Genomic DNA, 20,688 nt, shown 5'->3' with positions numbered 1-20,688 from the left:
CAACTGTGTAGAAGGTCTGGGCTAAAGAATATGTAGGAAGCCTTCTATTTTATGAAAAGTTGTACAGTGGATAGAGTGCTGGGTCTGGAGTCAGGAAGACTTGAGTTCAAATCCAGCCTCAGATACTTGCTAGCTATGTGAGCCTGGCCAGGTTACATAACCTCTACTAACCTCAGTTTCCTCATCTGTAAAATGATGATAATAATCCTACCTAGAAGCAGTGACAGAGTTGTTTTGATTACAGTTTTAGAATGAAAAGAGGGGCAGGGGAGAAAGAAAGAAGAGGAAAGTATTCAGCTGGTGGTGATGCACCTAGTGAAGCACTTGTGAAACATGACCAGGGCCTAGTCCTAGATGATGTGGGCAACTGAAGTGGCCTCTAATCAGCATCCAAGGGGAGGCCCGAGGCTGAAGCTGCTATCATGAAAGAGTTAAGTCCTCTAGGACTTTGTTTTGTGTCTGAGAGGCCTTTGAGATGGCCGGGGAATGAAGTAGAGAAAGACTGAAGAACTGGATTGGCCGTTTAAAAAAGAAAAATCTGGGTGGTTTTACGTGGTGATTTTGTTCCATATTTAAGGAAGAAGTAAGTCCAGGGCTGCACAGATTGTCATTAACAATCTACCTAACTTTCCCCGGTTGATGAATGGTCAAAGGATGTGAACAGGCGGTTTTCAGATAAAGAAATTAAAGCCATCTATAGCCATATGAAAAAATGCCCTAAATCACTATTGATTAGAGAAATGCAAATCAAAACAACTCTGAGGTAGCACTTCACACCTATCAGATTGACTAACGTGACAAAACAAGAAAATGATAAATGCTGGAGAAGATGTGGGAAAATTGGAACACTAATGCATTATTGGTGGAGTTGTGAACTGATCCAACCATTCTGGAGAGCAATTTGGAACTGTGCACAAAGGACTCTAAAACTGTACATACCTTTGACCCAGTAATACCACTTCTAGGTCTGTATGCCAAAAAGATCATACAAATGGGAACAAGACCCATATGTATAAAAATATTTATAGCAGCTCTTTGTGTGATGGCAAAGAATTGGAAAGTGAGGGGATACCCGTCAATTGGGGAATGGCTGAACCATTTGTGGTATGTGAATGTAATGGAATACTATTATGCTATAAGAAATGATGAGCAGGTGGACTGCAGAAAAACCTGGAAAGACTCGTATGAACTGATGCTGACTGAAGTGAGCAGAACCAGGAGAACATTGTACACAGTAACAGCCACATTGTGCCCACGTTATGACCAAGTTGTATTTATATCAAAGTTGCAAAAATTATTCAACATTAGGAAAATTAGCATAATTAAGCATATAATGACAGCATAATAAAGTCACATGATTACATCCATAGATTCAAAAAAGACCTTTGATAATATAGTACTTATGTTTTTTAAAAAAAGAAACTAGAAAGCATTGGGGTGATCGTGAACACAAACTGTGTGGTCATGTGCAAGTTTGCAAGCCATTTATATAATCCAAAGCGTTTATCTAAAAATCAAGAGCCAACATTGTAAGCAGAAGAGAAATCCTGGAAAATCATAGGTAAACAAAAATGACCACTCTCTTAACTGTTATTCAATACACTACTAACAGTGCTAACTATAGCAACAAATCATTTCATTTTAACAAACATTTATTAAGTACCTTCTGTATTAAAGACACTGTACCGGACACTGGGGTCATGAAGACAAAAATCAAAACAGTACCTTCTTTGAAGGAACATACATAGGGGAGTGAAGGGGGCTTGGTGTTACCAGATCTCAAATTATATTACGAAGCAGTCATTACAGAACTATCTTTCACTAAATAAAAAAATGAAAAATAGGTCAGAAGAAAATATTGTCAGTACAGAAAAGCAAATAAAAAAGGTCATCTGGTATTTGATAAAGCAAACAATATGAACAAGGTGGTGCAGTTAATAGGGTGCTATTCTTAGAGGCAGGAAAACCTGACCATGGACATCTTGACTCGAATACTAGCTGTGGGCACCCTATGCAAGTCACCTTTCTTAGCCTAAGTTTTCTCACCTATAACCTGAGGCCTTGGGGTATCTAAGGTTCCTTCTACCTATAAATTTATGATACTTTGAACAGAAAAAGTGCCTTTTATTAAAAACTGATGAGAAAGTTAGAACGCTGTTGGCAGAAAATACTGGGGGCCAGCATTTTACAGTACATACTATAGTAAATTCCTAACGGATATAAAATCTGAAAATAAGCAGCTATGCCATTTAAAAAATTAAGGATAAAAGACAATCTTTACAACTGTGGACAGGGGGAAATTCTTAACATTTTATTTGTTTTGTTTTGTTTTGTTTTTTTGCAAGGCAATTGGGGTTAAGTGACTTGCCCAGGGTCACACAGCTAGTAAGTGTCAAGTGTCTGGATTTGAACTCAGGTCCTCCTGACTCCGGGGCTGGTGCTCTATCCACTGAGCCACTTAGTTGCCCCCATAACATTTTAAAAATGGAGGAAATTATAAAAGTTGAATTGGACCATCTTGATTATATAAAATTATAAAGATTTTTTACGAACAAAATTCATGCAACTAGAATTAGAAGAAAAGATAAGAATTTGGTATAAAATGTGCTTGCATTGAATATTTGCTATGAAAATCTTATATCTAAAATCTGTAGGAAATTGGCACATAGCTATTATAAATAAGACGTACTCCCCTTTAAAATAGAGAAAGAGGACAATCTACCCAACTTCTTCATGGTTCACAAAGCAGTGAAGGATAAAGTAGTTTTTTTTTTTAAATTATAAACCATTATCACTAGTCAACATCAAAACCAAAATATTAAATAAAATATTATTAATGTATACAAGAATAATCATTATGATCAAGTTGTGTTTATACCAAGGTTGCAAGGATGGTTCAGTATTAGGAAAATTAGTAGCATTCTCCATTAGATAGGTTCTCAAAAGATATGTACAATTTTCCCAGAATGAAACATAAACTATCCACAGCCATTTATGAAAAATTTCAGAATCATTAATAATCACCAATAATTTAATGCAAAGTAAAATAACTAACAAAAAATTTCAGCCATCAAATTGAAAAAGAGCATTAAAGATGCAAAAAGTCAACATTATATATGCTATAAGAAGATAAGTATATTAATTCCTTACTTGTGGAATTGTGTTGTACAACTGGTTAGAAAGAACAACCTGGAATTTTGCAGGAAAAATTACTGAGACATTCATCCTGTTTGCTGTAGTGCTGATTATAATCAAAGATTCAATTAATCAGTTAAGTGCTTGCCATATGATAAACATTGTATGCTTAGACCCTATGGGTACCAAAACAAAACAGTTCTTGTTCTCAAGGAGCTTCCATGACCTCATAAACAATCTAGGTATATACAAATAGTTTATAAGTACAAACTGCCTATACAAAGTAAGACAGGTAGGGAAAAGACCTGCCAGGAGGGGCCTCAGTAGTAAGAAAAAGCTTTGATTAGGAGCTGGCTCTTCATCGAGGCTTTGAAAATAATCACAAAAAAAGCCCCACAAGTACAGAAATTTTAAAGAATTATTTGTAATGACAATTGAGAGGGAATCGAAGTATATCCCTAACCATTTGGAAATGGCTGAACAAACTCTGATATATAAATGTAATAGAGTGTGGTTATGTTCTAAAGAATAACAAATCTCAAAAATTCAGAGACATAGAAAGACTTACATGAAGTAACGCAGAGTGAAGAAAGCAGTGTCCAAAGAACAGTATACACAAGGACTAGAAAAATTGAAATAAAGACAACCCTGAAAAGATAAAACCAAAATCGAGGCAAATTCAACCAACATGATTGATAACAAGCTATTAGAATGAAAGCGTGTCTTTTCCTCTTTTCTTTTTATTAATTTTTAAAATTAACAAGACTTTTTTTTCCTTTCCTTCCACTTCCTCTGCACCTCCCCCCTCCAAAAAAGAGAAAAGAAAACTTTTGTAATGTATACGTAATCAAGCAAAATGAATCCCCACTTTGTCCTTGTCCAAAAACATGTCTCTTTCTGCATATTTAGTTCATCACTTTTCCGTTAGGTGTTGGGTACCATTCTTCATCATTGATCCTCTGAAATAGTTACTGGAAATTGCATTGCTCCGAATTCTTAAGCCTAGAGAAACCTAGGAAGACTTGTATGAACTGATACATAGAGAAGCGTGTTGAACCAGAAGAACTGTTTATACTACGACGGTAGCATCCTCTTTTCCTGTTATCGTTCAGTATACTTGAAAAGTGGAAAGCAATGGACCCTAATCTTAGTGCTCTATTAGTTTTGCTTAACATTTGCAGTGAATATTCTTTATGAGGGTGTGTGGGAAGTAACTATTAAAGTCAAACTCGTGTATCAACCTTTTTTAAAAGGTGCTATGGACAAATTTCCGTAATTGCTTGTCCATAATAGAGTCCATATATAATTTCTTATACTTTGTCTTGACGTTTGATGTAGATTAGAAAACTTAATTTTATAGAATGGTCAGGTATTGTAAGCTAGTTAACTAAAAATAATAATTCAGTTTACTTCATCATAATTAAAATAGTCTCTCCTCTTAATTTCTGGAACTGCAAGTAAAAGAAAAGGTAATATTTTGATCATACAATATAAATATTTGTTTTTCATCTGTTAGAGCAGACATCTAACTTACTTTAAAAACTACTTAGCAACCCTAGCTAATCCAATATAGAGGCTATTATATTCTTCATTTTTCTCTTTGGATATAGACTCTTGAATTTTTAATAGTGAATTTAAAAGTATTGAATTCTTGTACGGAGTCAAATGGCACAACTTTCACTGTATCAGTTTCACTTTCATGTTGAATAATTACCAAACTTCCTGCTTCCTGACTTGTTTATGCCCAGGACCTTGATTTCTTTACTACCTACTCACTCTTTAACCTACTCTTCTCAGTTGCATTCTTGAAGGATAGCCGTCGTCCAGGTAGATGTCAGTTCCTTGAAAGTATTGATTGTGTTATTTGTGTCTGTAGTCCTACTGCCTAACACATTAGAGGCAATTAAGAAATGCATGCCTTCCCTATTTCCACAGCCACCACACTAATCCAAGTCTTCATCACCTCTTGCCTAGACATTGCACATTGCAGTATCCTTTTTTTTAACGTTAAGTTTATTATACATATTTTAAAAAGCAAGTAGTCCATAATAGAGATTAACAGTTTCATATATAATTGTTATATTCTGTCCTACTTAGCATATGGAAGTGATTATTGTTTGGGGGGGAGGGAGTAAGTTCAGGAAAAAATGCAAGATAATGACTGTTGTTTTGGATAAGTTAAGTTTGAGATGTCTACAGGCTGTCCAGGCTAAAATGTCTCACAGTGAGGTGGAAACTTGGGATTAGGGCTTAGAAGAAAGATTAAGGCTGGATATGTAGATCTTGGAAAGCTTTACTTAGAGATTGTAATTGTATCTATGGGAACTGATAAGATCATCAAGTATGTAGAGAAAAAAAGAAAAGGGGACCTAAAATAGAGCTTTGGAGATACCCTGCAGTTATTGGGCATGACATGGAAAGAGCTAGCAAAGGAGGCTCAGAAGCATCATTCTGGCGGACAAGTAAGGAGTTTATCCCTCTCCTGCCTTCCCAGTCTTCTTGCACCTTCTTACACCTCAACTCATACTCTTAATCGACTCAGTGTCAATCCAGTGACACTGGCCGGCGCCCAGGCAAAAGATGTGGTGATAGAAGGCAGGAGACTGATGCACGGTTGTTCTTCCTTCTCCCAAGGAGAAGGCTGGTGACCTGGCAGGATATAGTGGGATAGAATGACCCTTCTCCTCACAGAGGACTGTGAATGTAGGGGGTGGGGTGTCAGTGTCTAACCAGGAACAGGAAAGGGCATGGGTACAGTGGAACGAAGGTTAGAGAAGGGCTACCTGGCTGCCTCCTCCTGCTGGATCCGTTTGATGGGTGGGATATTACATGTAGATAGAGCACCTCCAAATGGGGCAATCAGGAAAGGCTTTGTGTATGGGGTGGCCCCTGAGCTGATCTCTGCAGGAAGCTTGAGATTCTAAGGAGTGAAGATGAGGAAGGAATTGTTTCCAGAAATGTGGAACCACATGTGAAAACCCAAAGGCACGAGATGGGATGCCTACTTCAATGAATGACTGGTAGGCCAGTGTGAGCATCCTGGAGAATACAGACATGGGAAAGCTGCATTGAAAAGCAGACCCAAGAACTCGAGTAGCACTTAGTGTAGGAACTCTACTTAAATATCTAAGTGGTCCCTGGGGGCAGTATCTCTGTATTCAAAAAGTTTATTAATTGATGTTCATGACAAAGATCTTGAGCCATTAAGGTAAAATAAAATTGTGTTTGTTAACGTTTGTTTTAGAAGAGAGCCAAGATGTCCATCAAAAATATTCAAAATGGAAAAAATTTGTCATGTGGGGGTAATGATTAAGTTATCTAGAAAATTCACATACAACAGTGTATTTACCCATGCTCCCCACCAAATGATCTTAACTATAATAGGACATCTTACTAATTTAACATTAAATATTGTTGCTTAATTATATTCAATTAATCCTTAGGATTAGTAAGTCACAATTTTAGTAGTGAATTCTATTTTTTTAGATTACTAAATGAAATTTAATTTAAAACCTTTGAATTGTCAGAAAAAAATTTATTGCTTTTTAAAAAATATCTCACAAGATAAACATAATGAAAACTATATTTTAAAAGCCTTTGTTTCTTTGTCATACCCTCATAAGGTAGGGACCTTTCATTGCCCAACATTCTAAGCTAGCTGACTTCAGCTCTTCTCAAAAGCTACTGACATCCTAATTCTGAGCCATTATACAATGAAAACATTGGGTGTAATTTCCTCCAGTCTACTTTTCTCCGTTACCCTTCTTATTGCAGATCTTTCTGCTGAAGCTCATGATTGTAATTTGCATAAGTGAAATTCATATTTATGAGCGTAGTTCTTGTAGCAACTGACAGGTGCAAGGTTGTCTACCATGCCAATTTATTGTCTGCTGTGTCATTTAAAAGAAAACCACTCACTGTATCTTGAAGAAGAATAAATGCTATGGTTCAGTTGGAACTGACAATTTTTTAAAAGGAGACAACTTTTTTTGAAGCTATTTGATTTTTTTTCTTTTGCAGTATATGGTAATGTTACTGGCTATTGCAGATTATAGAAATACATCTTTGTAGTGTGCTATAATCTAATGGATTCAACATCTTTTTTCTCATTTTCTTCTTACGTCTAAGGGTATGCATGAGCTGTTAGCACCGATAGTCTTTATCCTACATTGTGACCACCAAGCCTTCCTACATGCCAGTGAAGCAGCGCGGCCAAGGCAAGTCTTCACTTTGAGTAGTCTTCATTAGCCACTGTTCATTGTCCAGCTGTACTTCTAGTCCCATTATAATTCCCCTGTCCCTCTACCCTCCCCTTCTAGTCCTCTATAATGAAGGGGATGTTAATTGAGTACCTTCTAAATGTGTAGATAAAAAGAACCAATGAGGTGGGGTCCATTCTTTAAGTAGTCTTTGTCAGAGTTGATGACATTGAGTCATTTCAGCCCTGTCTGACTCTTCATGGCCCCATTTGGGGTTTCCTTAGAAAAGGTACTACAGTGGTTTGCATTTGCTTCTCCAGATGAGGGAATTGAGACAAATAGAGTTAAATGACCCAGGGTCACACAGCTAGTAAGTGTCAGAGGCTGAATTCAAACTCAGGTCTTCCTGACTAGAGGCCTACCACTCTATCCACTGTTCCACCTAGCTCCTCCCATTGTTATAGTAGGTGGTTTTAATCCTAGGTTAGCTTACTAAAATTCCAAGGAAGCCATGATATACAGACTATCTTGTGGAAATTGACTTATTTCATAATGAATCCTTTTACATTTTTGGTCAGTAGAATCCACGTTTCAGCATGAGTTGGAAACATTTGTTTTCCTTAAAGTTTAGTCTAGAACTTTGAGAATGCCCTTGTTTTCCTTCATTATTATAGTAAATTTGGAGCCGTAGGTGTGGAGAATCCTCTAACCGTGTGCAGAGGGATGTTACACTCTGGCGACAATGCAGAGATGAAATAAGAACTTGTGAGTTTGTAGTCTAGTAGGCTTATGCCAATAACCATAATGCAAATTAGAACATGACAGGTGGTTGTTGTTACCAAGTGGACATTCAAGGGATACATTAAGAATATCAAGAACAGGGGCACAGAGGAAAGTAGAAGCAAATAGGCCAATTTGGCTCCAAAGGAAGATGAGCACTTTGGTGAGCTAATCAGAAGAAATCTGCTCTATTAAGATAAACGTGAAAATCCCTGTGAGCTTGTTCACATAAAGAGCTCTAAGTTCACCTAGGACCTTGACCCCAAGATCCAGTCTCTCATTTCCAGATCTGCACTACCTCATTTGCTAAAGGAAATCAACTGTCATAAAGATGAAATGAAATGTCCCCATTCCTAATGGAAAGGAACTGTGACAAAGATAACACCAAACAGTAAATAATTCAAAGATCGTTTAATTTGTTTAGGGAAAATATTGAATGACTTTGTCACCTGGTAAAACAAACACATTATGCCAGTGGTAAAGTTAATTTGTATATGCTGAGACAGACCAACTACATGGAAAGTGGGCTTAGCCAAGAATCCCAGCATCTCAATGATAGAAACAAACTACAGGGCTGCCTAGTCCATGGTACAGGTCAGCTAGGTGGCGCCACCAGGCCTAGAGTCAGGAAGACTCACCTTCTTGAGTTCAAATCTGGCCTCAGACACTTAATAGCTGTGTGACCCTGAGCAAGTCACTTCATCCTGTGTGCCTCAGTTTCCTCATCTGTAAAATGAGCTGGAGAAGGAAATCGCAAACCACTCCAGTATCTGTTCCAAGAAAACCCCAGCTGGGGTCACAAAGAGTCAGATACAACTGAAAACAGCCAAACAGCAGTCTGCAGTAAGTGATCTGGAAGATAGCTGAGAAGTGGTCATCTGGCCATTGCTGGCTAACCTCCAGCTCTGGGCAGAGAGGACAAGGGTGAAGGAAGGGGAGAGACGAATGATTGTGAATAATCTTATAATCCATATCTGACTAATAAAAATGTCGATACAGGGTATTTCGCCAGGTTTTTCCCCATTTGTTAATTGACTAGAAGTTTACACTTCAGAGTCTGTCTTTATTCTTGGCTCAAACCAGTCTCCTCCTGCCTCTCCCTTTCATGTTCCAAGTTCTAGTCCAACTTAATGAGTCTTAATCCCCTGTTCTCATTCTTCCCCCTCTTCTTCTTCTTTCTTGGCCAAACTTGAATAAACCCTGCATGATTCCCTTTCTCCCTTCTCCTCCCCGGGGCTGATTTCTCTTCCTTCTCTTAAAATTCTTAAGGCATTTTATTTGACTTTCTCCTTTTTACTTCTCTCATTCTCCTTTATGTAATAACTGTTTTTATGCTTTGACCTTCCTCTGCTCCCATTACTTTATAAGTGTCTTGTCTATATTTTACATAGCATTCTAGCTTTCTTTTAACCCAGTAAGTTATACTAATATTTTTGTTTACCTTCTAGTCAAATATGTTAATATTTTTAATCTTCTTGTGTTTTTTGAAGCTCAACAATTTTAACTTTAGTTTCTACATAAACTTTCTTCTGCTGTATCCATTGTGATTATTGGAGTAGTGTGTTTGCATAAATTGTTTTTGTACATTGTTGTTTAAAAAAATTACATAAAATATTATGTATAGAATTTACTTCACTTAAAAAAATAAGGGATAGTTCATTGCCAGGGGGGAAAAATGCTATTTTATCAATAGGCGTTATCCATCAAAAAAGTTAAGTAATACTGTAGACTAGATTGATAGGAAGAGCTGTCACTGATTAATTGCTGTTAAAATACAATAAAAATAGAAGCTATTAAAACAAAATAAATTAATGTTTTTATATTGCAAATTTGACCAGTAACCATTTTTTTTCCCTTTTGGACAAACAGTGATAGATTGTAGAGTAATCAATTATTCTAGATCAAGCATAGTCAAGGTTTCTATTGTGACATTCAGTAATTTGTTATTTGGAATAATAAGATAGCTACTTCATTGTAGTGCCGACGAGGCAACTAATTTGTTTTTGATCTTAATAGAAAGGAAAGACTTTATTTATTCAATAGAGTTTCTCTTTTCATTTAAGAGAGCTAATTTTTCTCATTTGAACTATCTGGAGGAATATGGTTTTCTTTATAGTGGTAAATGGAGAGTGCTGACCCAAATTCAAACTTTGATTATTCACTTGTGTTTTGTTTTGTTTTGTTTTGTTTTAAGTGAGGAAATGAAAGCTCTTTTGAACCCTGAGTATCTGGAACATGATGCCTAGTAAGTATAAAAACTGTTTTGACAAATTCTTTTCAATAACTTTTCTACTATGGCAATTAATAACCATTTTCCCCTTCCATTTTTAGTGCAATGTTTTCACACCTTATGGAAACTGCTGAACCCTGGTTTTCGACTTTTGAGCATGATGGTCAAAAGGTGAATTCCTTAAAAACCTTTACTATATTCATTTCCTCTTGATTCCGATTATAAACTTTGAGGGGTGACCTAAAGGGCATGGGGGGTAGTAAGCAAGATTGATGTTCTCCCCAAAAATTAATACAGCAAAAGAAATACATGAATCATCAATATCCATGTGATGTTTAGAAAAGACAGTGACCAAACAAACATACCACAAAACATAGTGGACGTCCGTGTACAGTATAAAAGGTTTGAGTGGTATAGATAATAATTACTTGTGTTACAGATTTCCATGGGAAAAAAATAGAATATACTGTAATTATCTGTGTTTCATTGCATTTTGCTGAATCCTTATTCTACCTAAGCTTACTCCTAGTGGAATGGAGAGAGACTTTAAGCAGGGAGATCAGTCAGGAGGCCACAAAGTAGATCGTCAGCCTAGTAACTGGTGCCATGAACTTGTAATTATTTCTTTTTCTTTTTTTATACATCTCTACTTCAGTTTAATTTGGTTCCCTTTGGCATTTGGCACAGTACCTGAGAGATTGTAGGCACTTAATAAATGCTTATAGATTTGTCTACTTAATTTATTAATTGAAACCCATTTATTTATTTGCATCATTTTTCTCCAACTGAGTTAATACAGTTGATACTATGCTTAATATAATTTTGGTGAACTAGGATGTTATGCCATCACTAATAGTCATAGTCTGATACATTTATCATCAATATCCCTTACTATTTATTTTGTAATTTATCACATATAACCAACTATGGAGAACTTCCGGTCAATTAATTATTACTACACTAGTTGATGATTAGCAGTTAGAACAAGTAGTATACTGTTGCTTATTTCAATTTATATTTTGATTTGCATTCTAGTTTAATATTATATGTTAGTCTGTCTTAGCCATCTTAAGCAGTTGAAAATGTTAGACCAGGTCATAGGATCATATCAGTCAATCAATATTTATTAAGTACCTACTATATGACAGGCATTATGCAAAGTAGTAGGGGTACAAGCAAAAAAAAAAAAAAAAAACAGTTCCTGCCTTCAAAGGAACCAACATTCCCTCTGGGGTGACATCATGTACATCTCTCATCTCCACGTAGACAAGGACTGTCTACTCTCTATGATACATATAAGACAGTGGAAGGAGGGAGGGAGGGTGCTCCCAGTTGACAGGATCAGGAAAGGATTCCTTTCTAGAGGTGCTGCTGAAGCTGAACCTTGAAGGACGTAGAGGATTAGCAGAGGTGGAGGTGGGGAGGGAGAGCGTTCCAAGCATAGGAAATAGCCAGGGCAAAGTCCTGGAGACTAGAGATGAAAGGTCATGTGGGAGAAGCAGTGAGTCAAACAAAGAGTTAATATATCATCCTGAGGCAGTTGGAAGCTATTGGCATTGGTAGAGTAGAGGAGTGACAAGGTCTGACTTGTGATTAAGGAAAATCACCTGAGCAACAGGGTGGGGTATAGCCTGGAATGGACAGAGACTTTAAGCAGAGACCAGTGAGGACACCGTAATATGGATCCTCAGCTTAGGTGGCTGGTGTCCTTGAACTTGGAAGTTTTGCTTTTTCTCCTATTTATACATCTGTATTTCAATTTAATTTTGTTTCCTTTGTAATACTTTGTGTTATTTAAAAACAGTATTCTGAGGAAGAGTCCATAGGTTTCAGCACATGCTGCCAAAGGGGTCCAAGACCCAAGATTAAGAGCCTCTGCTATAGAGGCTCATCTAAAAGTACACGGATGGGGAACCAGTCATCCAGTTGGCCGTGAGTTGAGCCCAGAGTTGACCTGGAAGATGAGAGTAGCCTGGATTTCTTTGGGAAAGCTGTAAAGCTTTACTGACCCCAAACTTCCCATGAAACAAAAGTCCCAGCTTTTCAATAGTGACATTTTGCCAGCCTTGCTTGATGTCAGGGAGCCATGGTGAGTTTGAACAAATTGTGTTATAAGACAACTGGGAAACTCAGAGGGAAGAACAAGAGTAAAAGATGTCATGCAGGAATTGTAAGATAAAGAGAGATGGTCAGTGACACGGGCAGCCTCAGTGTTGGTGCCTTCTCCGTGTCTGGTGGACCACCTGTGACGCTCGTGGGGAAGATGCAGACAAGCATCACGCAGGATGGCCAGGTGTGAACTGGCCATGGTCCGTATCATCCTGAATCGATGACTTCACAAAAACTTTTAGATGTTTGAGCGTCATGAAAATTGGGATTCTTGATAGCACCAGAGGGAACTTTCCCTTAGACATCATCTAGTCCTATGGAGTCTTCAGTTGGGGGTGCTCTTTAAGTCCAGGTTGCTGTGCCTGTGTTGTCTTCTTGTCAGGCAATTTAAAACTGATGCAGGTAGCTTGGGGAAAGCTCAGTTGAGTGAATTTTAACATATTAGCCTTCTGGTGATCAGCACGTTAAGTGGTCACTTCTAATATAAAATTGACCCTTCTCAAGGGAATTCGTGTTTTAATATTTGAGTGTTATATAAAACAGAGCATTTTCTTTTTTTTTTTCAATGATGCCTAATCATTGATGCTTGATATTGATATTCATGTTGGGTAAATTGACCTGGAAAGTGTATGATGTTTATGTAATGTGAATGACTCACAACAAACTTACTTCTAGGAAAACACATATAACTATTTCTTTTCTTTTTTTCTTAAAGGCTTAAGTTTTAGTTTTAAAAAGCAAAATGTCAATGATATCACTACTATTAAGGCACAAAATCAAATTTGGCCATGCATGCCTTAAATGTCTAAGCATATTTAGTGGTAATGTACATGTTTTTTTAAAAATCTAGACCCATGATTTCTTACTTTAAAGACCTTCTGGCATAAAAACTCCTTCTACCAATTCTACCAGTTTCAGCAACCCCTTACTGACTTACAGTATTGGAGAATTGCCTGATGAACTGATAGATGAAATAAGTTGCTTGTGGTCACACAGCTGATGCGTGATGTCGGAGGCAGGATTCATGCCAGATCTTCCTAACTCTATAAGGCTGACCCTCTCTAACTTCCATGCCAGGCCAATTCTCATTGTATACACAGTGTCATCGAATTCTTTTAAGTGGTTGACACAGTGAAAGCAGTCCCTTTATTGGAAGCAATCAAATGCAATTTCTAAACATTCACATTAATTCTATAGAAAAGTCAACATGTACATTTCTTACAAAAAGGAATATGTGGTAAAATGCTTATTGATTTCCCATTTAATGAATCCACTCCTTTCTGTTTCAAAGTTTCTACAGATGAACTGTAAGTTGAGCTTTTCCCATTCAGTTATTCTGTTTCCATCTGATAGAGACAATGTAGATCTGCCTTTCGAATTTCAGTGCCTGTGAGTATTTATTGAGTGGCTGCTGCTGAGGGTGTAGCAATCTACTAGATGGAGTTACCTGCTTTACCCTCTGGGAGCTTTCTTTCTGGTGATTGGTGTCTAACAATGGAGCGAGATAAATTTAGGCCTAAAGGTTTATCTTCTGAAGAAAACAAACCACTCACACAAATGACATCGCATTCTTATTATGATAATTATTCTTAAGTTTGAAAATCTGTTTCTTGGGATTCTTACCTTTAAACATTTCATTAAATACATTTATACTGTTTGCAAATAGAAAGTTTCATAGTTCTTTTTATAGTTAAAGCTCTCCCCTTTTCAATGTCTTAAGATTTTTATAATTGACAGATGCAAATCACATTCTTTGTTATGAAAAGAAATCCTGGAGGTAAGGGAATATTCTGCATCACATTTATCTTCCATTATGATTTCAATGGAAGATAAGCTAAGCTGTTTAGCATGTAAGTGATCATCAGCATTACTTTCTACTTTCTTAAATTTAAGAGATTTTTATCTTAAGTATTCTGAGCAAAGGGAAAATATTTTTAATGTACAGTTTATGCCGGCAGTCTTTAATAGACCACACAAGAGCTCCTATCAAGGATCAGAATAATAGACTACACATGCTATTGATTTAATGACAACTCATACTACTCGTACTAGAAATTGATCTGATTTCATTAAACTAAACATTTTTAACAGGTTCATTCAGGATAGATTCCCTCCCAAGAATTCCACAATTAAAGATCATATTTCCTACAGAGAGATAATTTATCCAAGCCTTCTAAAAATGATTAACTTCTGGTTTTTTTGGTATAATTGATAAAAATTGTATCTAGGGGGAAAAAATACTTCAGACTGACTGGCACAGACCTCCATATACTTCTATCTTGCATTTAAACTATAAGATCAAAATAGGTAAAATAATCATGTGACCACTTTTTTTCAAATTGCTTTTAAGTTGCTTTCTTGAGGAGGTGTTGACTTCTTAGAGCAGAGGTATCAAACAGAGGGCCCACAACACTCTTGGATGTGACCTGAACATGATTAAAATATAAATAGGAAAATATTTTGCAAAATAAAAATACAATAAAACATAGATAATCTTACATTTTAAAACTAAGTCAACAATATGCATCCTAAGGGGATCCTTATATATGGTTCAGTGGCTCCTTTTTCTTTCTGATGTCTTAGGGTAAACATTGGGCTCTAAAATACTAAATGCTGTTTTAAGATGGATATAAATTATTAAATGTAATTCAGGTAGACATCACTGGAGGTCCATTTTTAAATTTTTATTTTAGACAAATACTAAAACTTAAATACGTAATAAGAAAAGAAAAAGAAATATAAAATAAGAAAAGAAAAACGTCATGTGCACAGCAGAATATAGGAGAGGATTCAGAATGTATAGCAATAACTTTTCATTTCAAGAAAGCCTATATATTAAATACTGCACATTATGTTGAAAGCTGTCCATCTTTTCTTTGCTTCCTTATATGGGTATATTTATATGTAGATATTGATATACACGTATACATGTATACACATACATACATACGTACATATTTAGACATATACTTTCCCTAAGAGATTCTACTCCTAATCTTTGTTTTTTATGTTTATGCGTACCTCTTATTTCCTTTCTCCCAGCTCCTCTACTTTACTTCTACCTGCTACCTTGCCTTCCTATTACTTACCGTACCACCCCCCAGCAATCCCTCCCCTATCTTCCCATTCCCCTAAATCTAAACACCCTTTAGTACACTCCTTTTGACCTATTCCTTTACCCTCCCCTCTAAAGATTCCTCCTTTATCCTCTCTCCTGTCCTTATCCCCTTAGAGTTTTATTTCTTTCTAAATTTAGAAGACTTTTATACTCTTTTAAATGTAGATGTATGCTTCCCTCTTGAACCCATACCTGATGAAAGGTTCTAGAACTAACAGCCCTCCTCCCCCATCTAATTCCTCTGTATTGATTCTTCCTCTTACACCTCGTTTGCATAAGATAATTATTCTTTTAGCTGTTCTGGCATGGTTTTACTATGTGAAGTCATATCATACTCAGGTCTACCCTAATCTTATCTTAGACATAGGTTTTATATTTTTGCTTACATAAAGGTAAACATTCTATCCTTATTGAGTGCCTTGTAATTGGTCATTGGTCATTTGTACCTTATAATTTTCTTGGCTCTTGTATGTCAAATCTTCTATTGAGTTTAAGGGTTTTGTTTTGTTTTAAACAAAGTCCTGAAAGTCTGACAGTTCATGAAATGTCCTTTTTTTTTTCCATTCAGAATTATCCTTAATTTTGCTGGGTATGATATTTTCTGCCAGAAGCCCAGTTCTTTTGCTCTTCGATATGTAGTGTTCCAAGACCTGTGATCTTTTGGTGTTACCACTGCTAGGTCTTGTGGGATTCTAATTGTGGAACCACCATATGTAAATTGTTTTTTTCTTGTTGCTCATAATATTTTGTCCTTGAGCTGGGGGTTTTGGAATTTGACTATAATATTCCTTTGAGTTTACCTCCTAGGATCTCTTTCAGGTGGTGATCAATGAATTTTTTCTATTTCTATTTTCCCCTCTCGTTCAGGACAATTTTCTTTGTGTTATTGTATTTTTTTATTGATCACAGCTTTCAGTTAGTCCAATTATTCTTACTTTTCTCTTCTTTATCTGTTCTTCAGATCAGTTATTTTTCTTATGAGATGTTTCACATTGTCTTCTGTTTTTTTCATTCTTTACATATTTTTTTTTTAAGTTTCTAAATCTCTTATAATTTCACTGGCTTCCCCTTGCCCAATTCTGATTTTCAAGGAGTCATTTTTTTCCTTAAGATTCTGAATCTCCTTCTCTAATTGGTTGGCTTTCTTTTCATATTCTTCTTGTTTTTCTTGGATTATTCTTATCTTTCTTTTTAGTTTTTCCTCAGTCTGTCTCACTTGATTTTAAAGTCTTTTTTCATTTCTTCACTGAATTCCTTTTGGGCAGCTGACCATTTGACATTACTCTTTGGGGTGGAAGAGGGTTCCTTTGTTTCAGTATCCTCCTCTGAAGGTGAGTCCTGATCTTTATTCCCATAATATCTCTCTATTGTTGGATTCTTCCTCCTTTGCCTGTGCATTTTTTTTTTTTGCAATAGTTTAGTTTTTATAATCACCTCTAGTCCTGAGGTATGGGGGATGGTGCCTCTGGCCTCTGATCCTCTTCACTTCTCCCCTTTGACCTTGAACTCAAACCAAGACCTCCAGCCTGTAAGTGCCCACAGCAGAGGCGTCCCTGACCTGGTGCTTCTGCACTCACCCAGCATGTACTGGTTCCTTCTTGCTCCCACCATGTCTCTGCAGCACAGCTGTGCCTGGCGTTCCTTGTCTGCAGAGGTTCCCTATATCTTCCCCTGGTCAGAAGCCCAACTCCCCTCACTGTCCCAACCAGCTAACCCCAGGCTTTACCATTTCTTGTTTAAGCAGTACTAGCCTGGAGGTGCTTAATCTTCACTAGGAGGAAATCTCATTCTGGGATTTTTCTTCCAATCTTCTCTGATTGTCCCAGGAGGACCCCTCTTCTGCCCCTACTCTTATTTATTTTCACTGCTCTATGTTCTCTCAGAGGTGCTATTTTATCTCTTTTGTGGAGGAATATCTTGAGATCTTGAAATTTTCTGACCTACTCCGCAGTCTTCCAAGAATCCTCTCAAGGACCATTTTTTTAAAGAGTGATTATCATCCGTAGTAATACTAATAGTTAATTTGATCTTTGTCCTGAATTTTTTAAAATAATGAATAATTTCTCATGCCAATTTTTGTAAGATAATTGGTGTTTATAAGAAGTAGATTTAAAAGTATTTAAAGATTACCTAGTAGCACATGGAAATTCTTTTCTTCTATACAATAGGAAGTTCTTTAAGCACATTGTTGGGTCTCTAATCTCCTCAATATAGTTAATTCTTCCAAAAGGACAGAACCTGCAACCACCACCTAATCCTGTGCAATTCTGGTCCATGCCTTTTTTATAAATCCTCCATGGTCCACCCTGTATGCCTGATCTCTTAACATTACATGCACAGAAGTGAAGCCAACAGATGATCCATCCATTAACCCTTGATCTCACTACCTTTCTAGTCTCCCCATATGTTTCTCTGATAGCATCTTTTAAAGTATAGAAAACTACCAATAACCTACACATTTCCTTGATATCCAAATAATATCAAGATATGTAATGGGAAAAGTACTTCATTGAGAGTAAGAGTGGCTGGATTTACTTCTTGGCTAGGTTGTTTACTGCCCATGTGGTCGGAGGCCTATAAAATAGTGAAGGGGTTGGACTGGGTGCCCCTGACGCAAGATGAGAAGGCTACCATATGATGAAAGGCTACCACGAGCCACAGTGGATAGAATGCCGGACCTGGAGTCCTGGGCAAGTCACTTAATGTTGTCTGCCATAGTTGAGGGGGGAAATAGCACCTGCCTCCCAGGGTGAGGATCAAATGAAGTAATAATTTGGAAAGCACTTTTCAAACCATAAAGTAATGTTTTGATAGTGACTTTTTTCATCATCATCATCTACCACTGCACAGAACCACACCGATGAAATCATACATCTATCAAAGTACTTTTCAGCTAACTTCTTTATTTTTTAAATAGTGAGTGATAGTGAGTTGTTAGTATTGATGGTTAATGTTAGTAGATTGTAGCCTACTCACCTTCACCATGTATCTCTCCTTGCCCTTTGGGTGACCTTCACTAGTCCACACTTCCTAGTCATAGGCTATCGTAATACAGTACCTGATGCTGAGAGATACTTGTTGATTAATTGATATGAAAAAATTGATGTTAAAAAGATAGGCATTTAGCATCAGAAAGAAGCTTAAAGATCTTTCAAGGCACTGGACAGTTTTCCAAACTCAATCCAGCCTGATAGTCTCCTGTTTAATTCTGGGCCCAACTTATTGTCCATCAGCATTGAATGTCTAAAAATACATATACTGACATATTCAGATGCATATCTCAGGCTGCACCGTTGTGTTAACATAACTTTATTGATCCATTAAAATGAAGTACCACTGGCTCACATAACGTAGGCCTCAAAGAAATCATGACATCAGGCCTGATTTGAATTCCATATGCTCTGGCTTTTCTTTAGGAGTCTGTAAGCACAGTTTTAAATGAGGATGGCAAAACATTTGAGTAGAGAAGTCCTGGAAACATAAGATCAGGGATTTATGAATCATAGCTCTATGTGTTATATTTGAAGGTCTTCACCATAGGATTAGTAATAGCATTAAAAACTTGTATTTGTAAACGACATTATCTTTTTCAAAAACTTTGCTACCTGTGGAGACCAAAAGATAGAGACAAAGGAAAATTAGAACAGTGGTAATGGTAAATATAGGGGAAGTGAACTGAAGTGTTGGAATACCCTATAAACATTTGGCACAAAGATTAACACTTTAAAGGCTATTTAATTGATCTGAGGAAACACAGAAGCCATTATATAAGTTATGATAATTAGCCTGTCTATGGTCTTAATTTCTTTACAATTCTGAATCCAATACAGAATTTGTCTGTACCAGCAACAATAAATAAAGTACTACTTTTTTTAACCACAAAGTAGTGCAGTGGATGGAGCTCTAGGCCTGGAGTCAAGAAGACTCATCTTCCTGAGTCCATATCCGGCCTCAGATACTTCTAGCTGTGTGACCATGGGCAAGTCACTTAACCTTAATTTGCCTCAGTTTCCTCATCTGTAAAATGATCTGGAGAAGGAATCTTTGCCAAGAAAACTTCAAATGGGGTCATGAAGAGTCAGATCAGATTGAAATGACTGAACAAGGACTACTTGGGGGTAGCTAAGTGGTACAGTGAATAGAGTTCCAGGCCTGGAGTCAAGAAAACTCATCTTCTGAGTTCAAATCTGGCCTTAGACACCAGCTCTGTGACCCTGGGCAAGTCACTTAACTCTGTTTACCTCAGTTTCCAAATCTTAAAATGAACTGGAGAAGGAAGCATCAAACCACTCCAGTTTCCTTGCCATGAAAACCCCAAATGGGGTCAGGGAGAGTTGGACATGAGTGAACAGCAATAATTAGTATTTGTGTCTAGCTAGATAAATTGATTCAAGATTCCTCTGAAGCCTTTGACACTATTAATCATCTCTTTAGGTTTTCAGGACACTACTCTCTCCTCCGTTCTCCTACTTGTCTGATCACTCCCTTTTTAGTTTCCTTTGCTGGATCTTTAAACATCACATCCAATAACTGTGGGTGTCCCACAAGACTGTCCTGGGCTGTCTTCTCTTCTCTCTTTATACTATTTCACTCAGTGATCTCATCAACTCATCTGGATTAGATTTTCATCTCTATGTTGGTGATTTCCAAACCTACTTAAACAACCCTACTCTCTCTGCTAACCTCTAGTCTCACATCTCTTCCTGCCTGTTAGACATCTCAGACTGGATGTTCCATATGCATCTTAAACTCATCATGTCAAAACTTGAACCCCTTTCTCCCTAAGCACTCTGTACTTCCTCATGTTTCTGTTATTGCCAAGGGAACCACAGTCCTTATAGTCACACAGGCTGGTAAACCAGGTACCATCCTTGACGCTTCCCTTTTTCACTAAACATATCTAGTCTGTCACCAAGACCTGTCAATTCTACCTTTGTGACATCTGTATGACATAACCAACAAGATGGAGGAATGGACATTTTTTCTGGTCCTCGGGACCTCTCAGACCTCTCCAGAACAGAAATTATCCAACAAAGATAATGCAACTTCAACTTCCTCTGTGGTTTAGGGCATCAGCAGCCCTTTTTTAAGATTAGAAATTCTATGCTACTTCCCCC

At 37.0% G+C, this 20,688-nt stretch overlaps 1 protein-coding gene across 2 annotated transcripts in view; it reads left to right on the top strand.

Moving 5' to 3' along the window:
* Nucleotides 1-20,688, top strand: part of TBC1D5 (TBC1 domain family member 5) — a 421,860-nt gene that overhangs the window by 196,352 nt on the left and 204,820 nt on the right. For both annotated transcript variants that reach the window (XM_027872233.1, XM_027872232.1), the window contains 3 exons: nt 7,264-7,352; nt 10,309-10,359; nt 10,446-10,515. In XM_027872233.1, the coding sequence (XP_027728034.1) occupies nt 7,264-7,352; nt 10,309-10,359; nt 10,446-10,515 (210 nt within the window). The remainder of the gene's footprint in view (nt 1-7,263; nt 7,353-10,308; nt 10,360-10,445; nt 10,516-20,688) is intronic.

Source organism: Vombatus ursinus, unplaced genomic scaffold, assembly GCF_900497805.2.
Source record: "Vombatus ursinus unplaced genomic scaffold, bare-nosed wombat genome assembly UNPS02014799.1, whole genome shotgun sequence".
NCBI lineage: Eukaryota > Metazoa > Chordata > Mammalia > Diprotodontia > Vombatidae > Vombatus > Vombatus ursinus.
The sequence above is the reverse complement of the archived record's forward strand: the minus strand, read 5'-3'. Positions and strand labels throughout refer to the sequence as shown.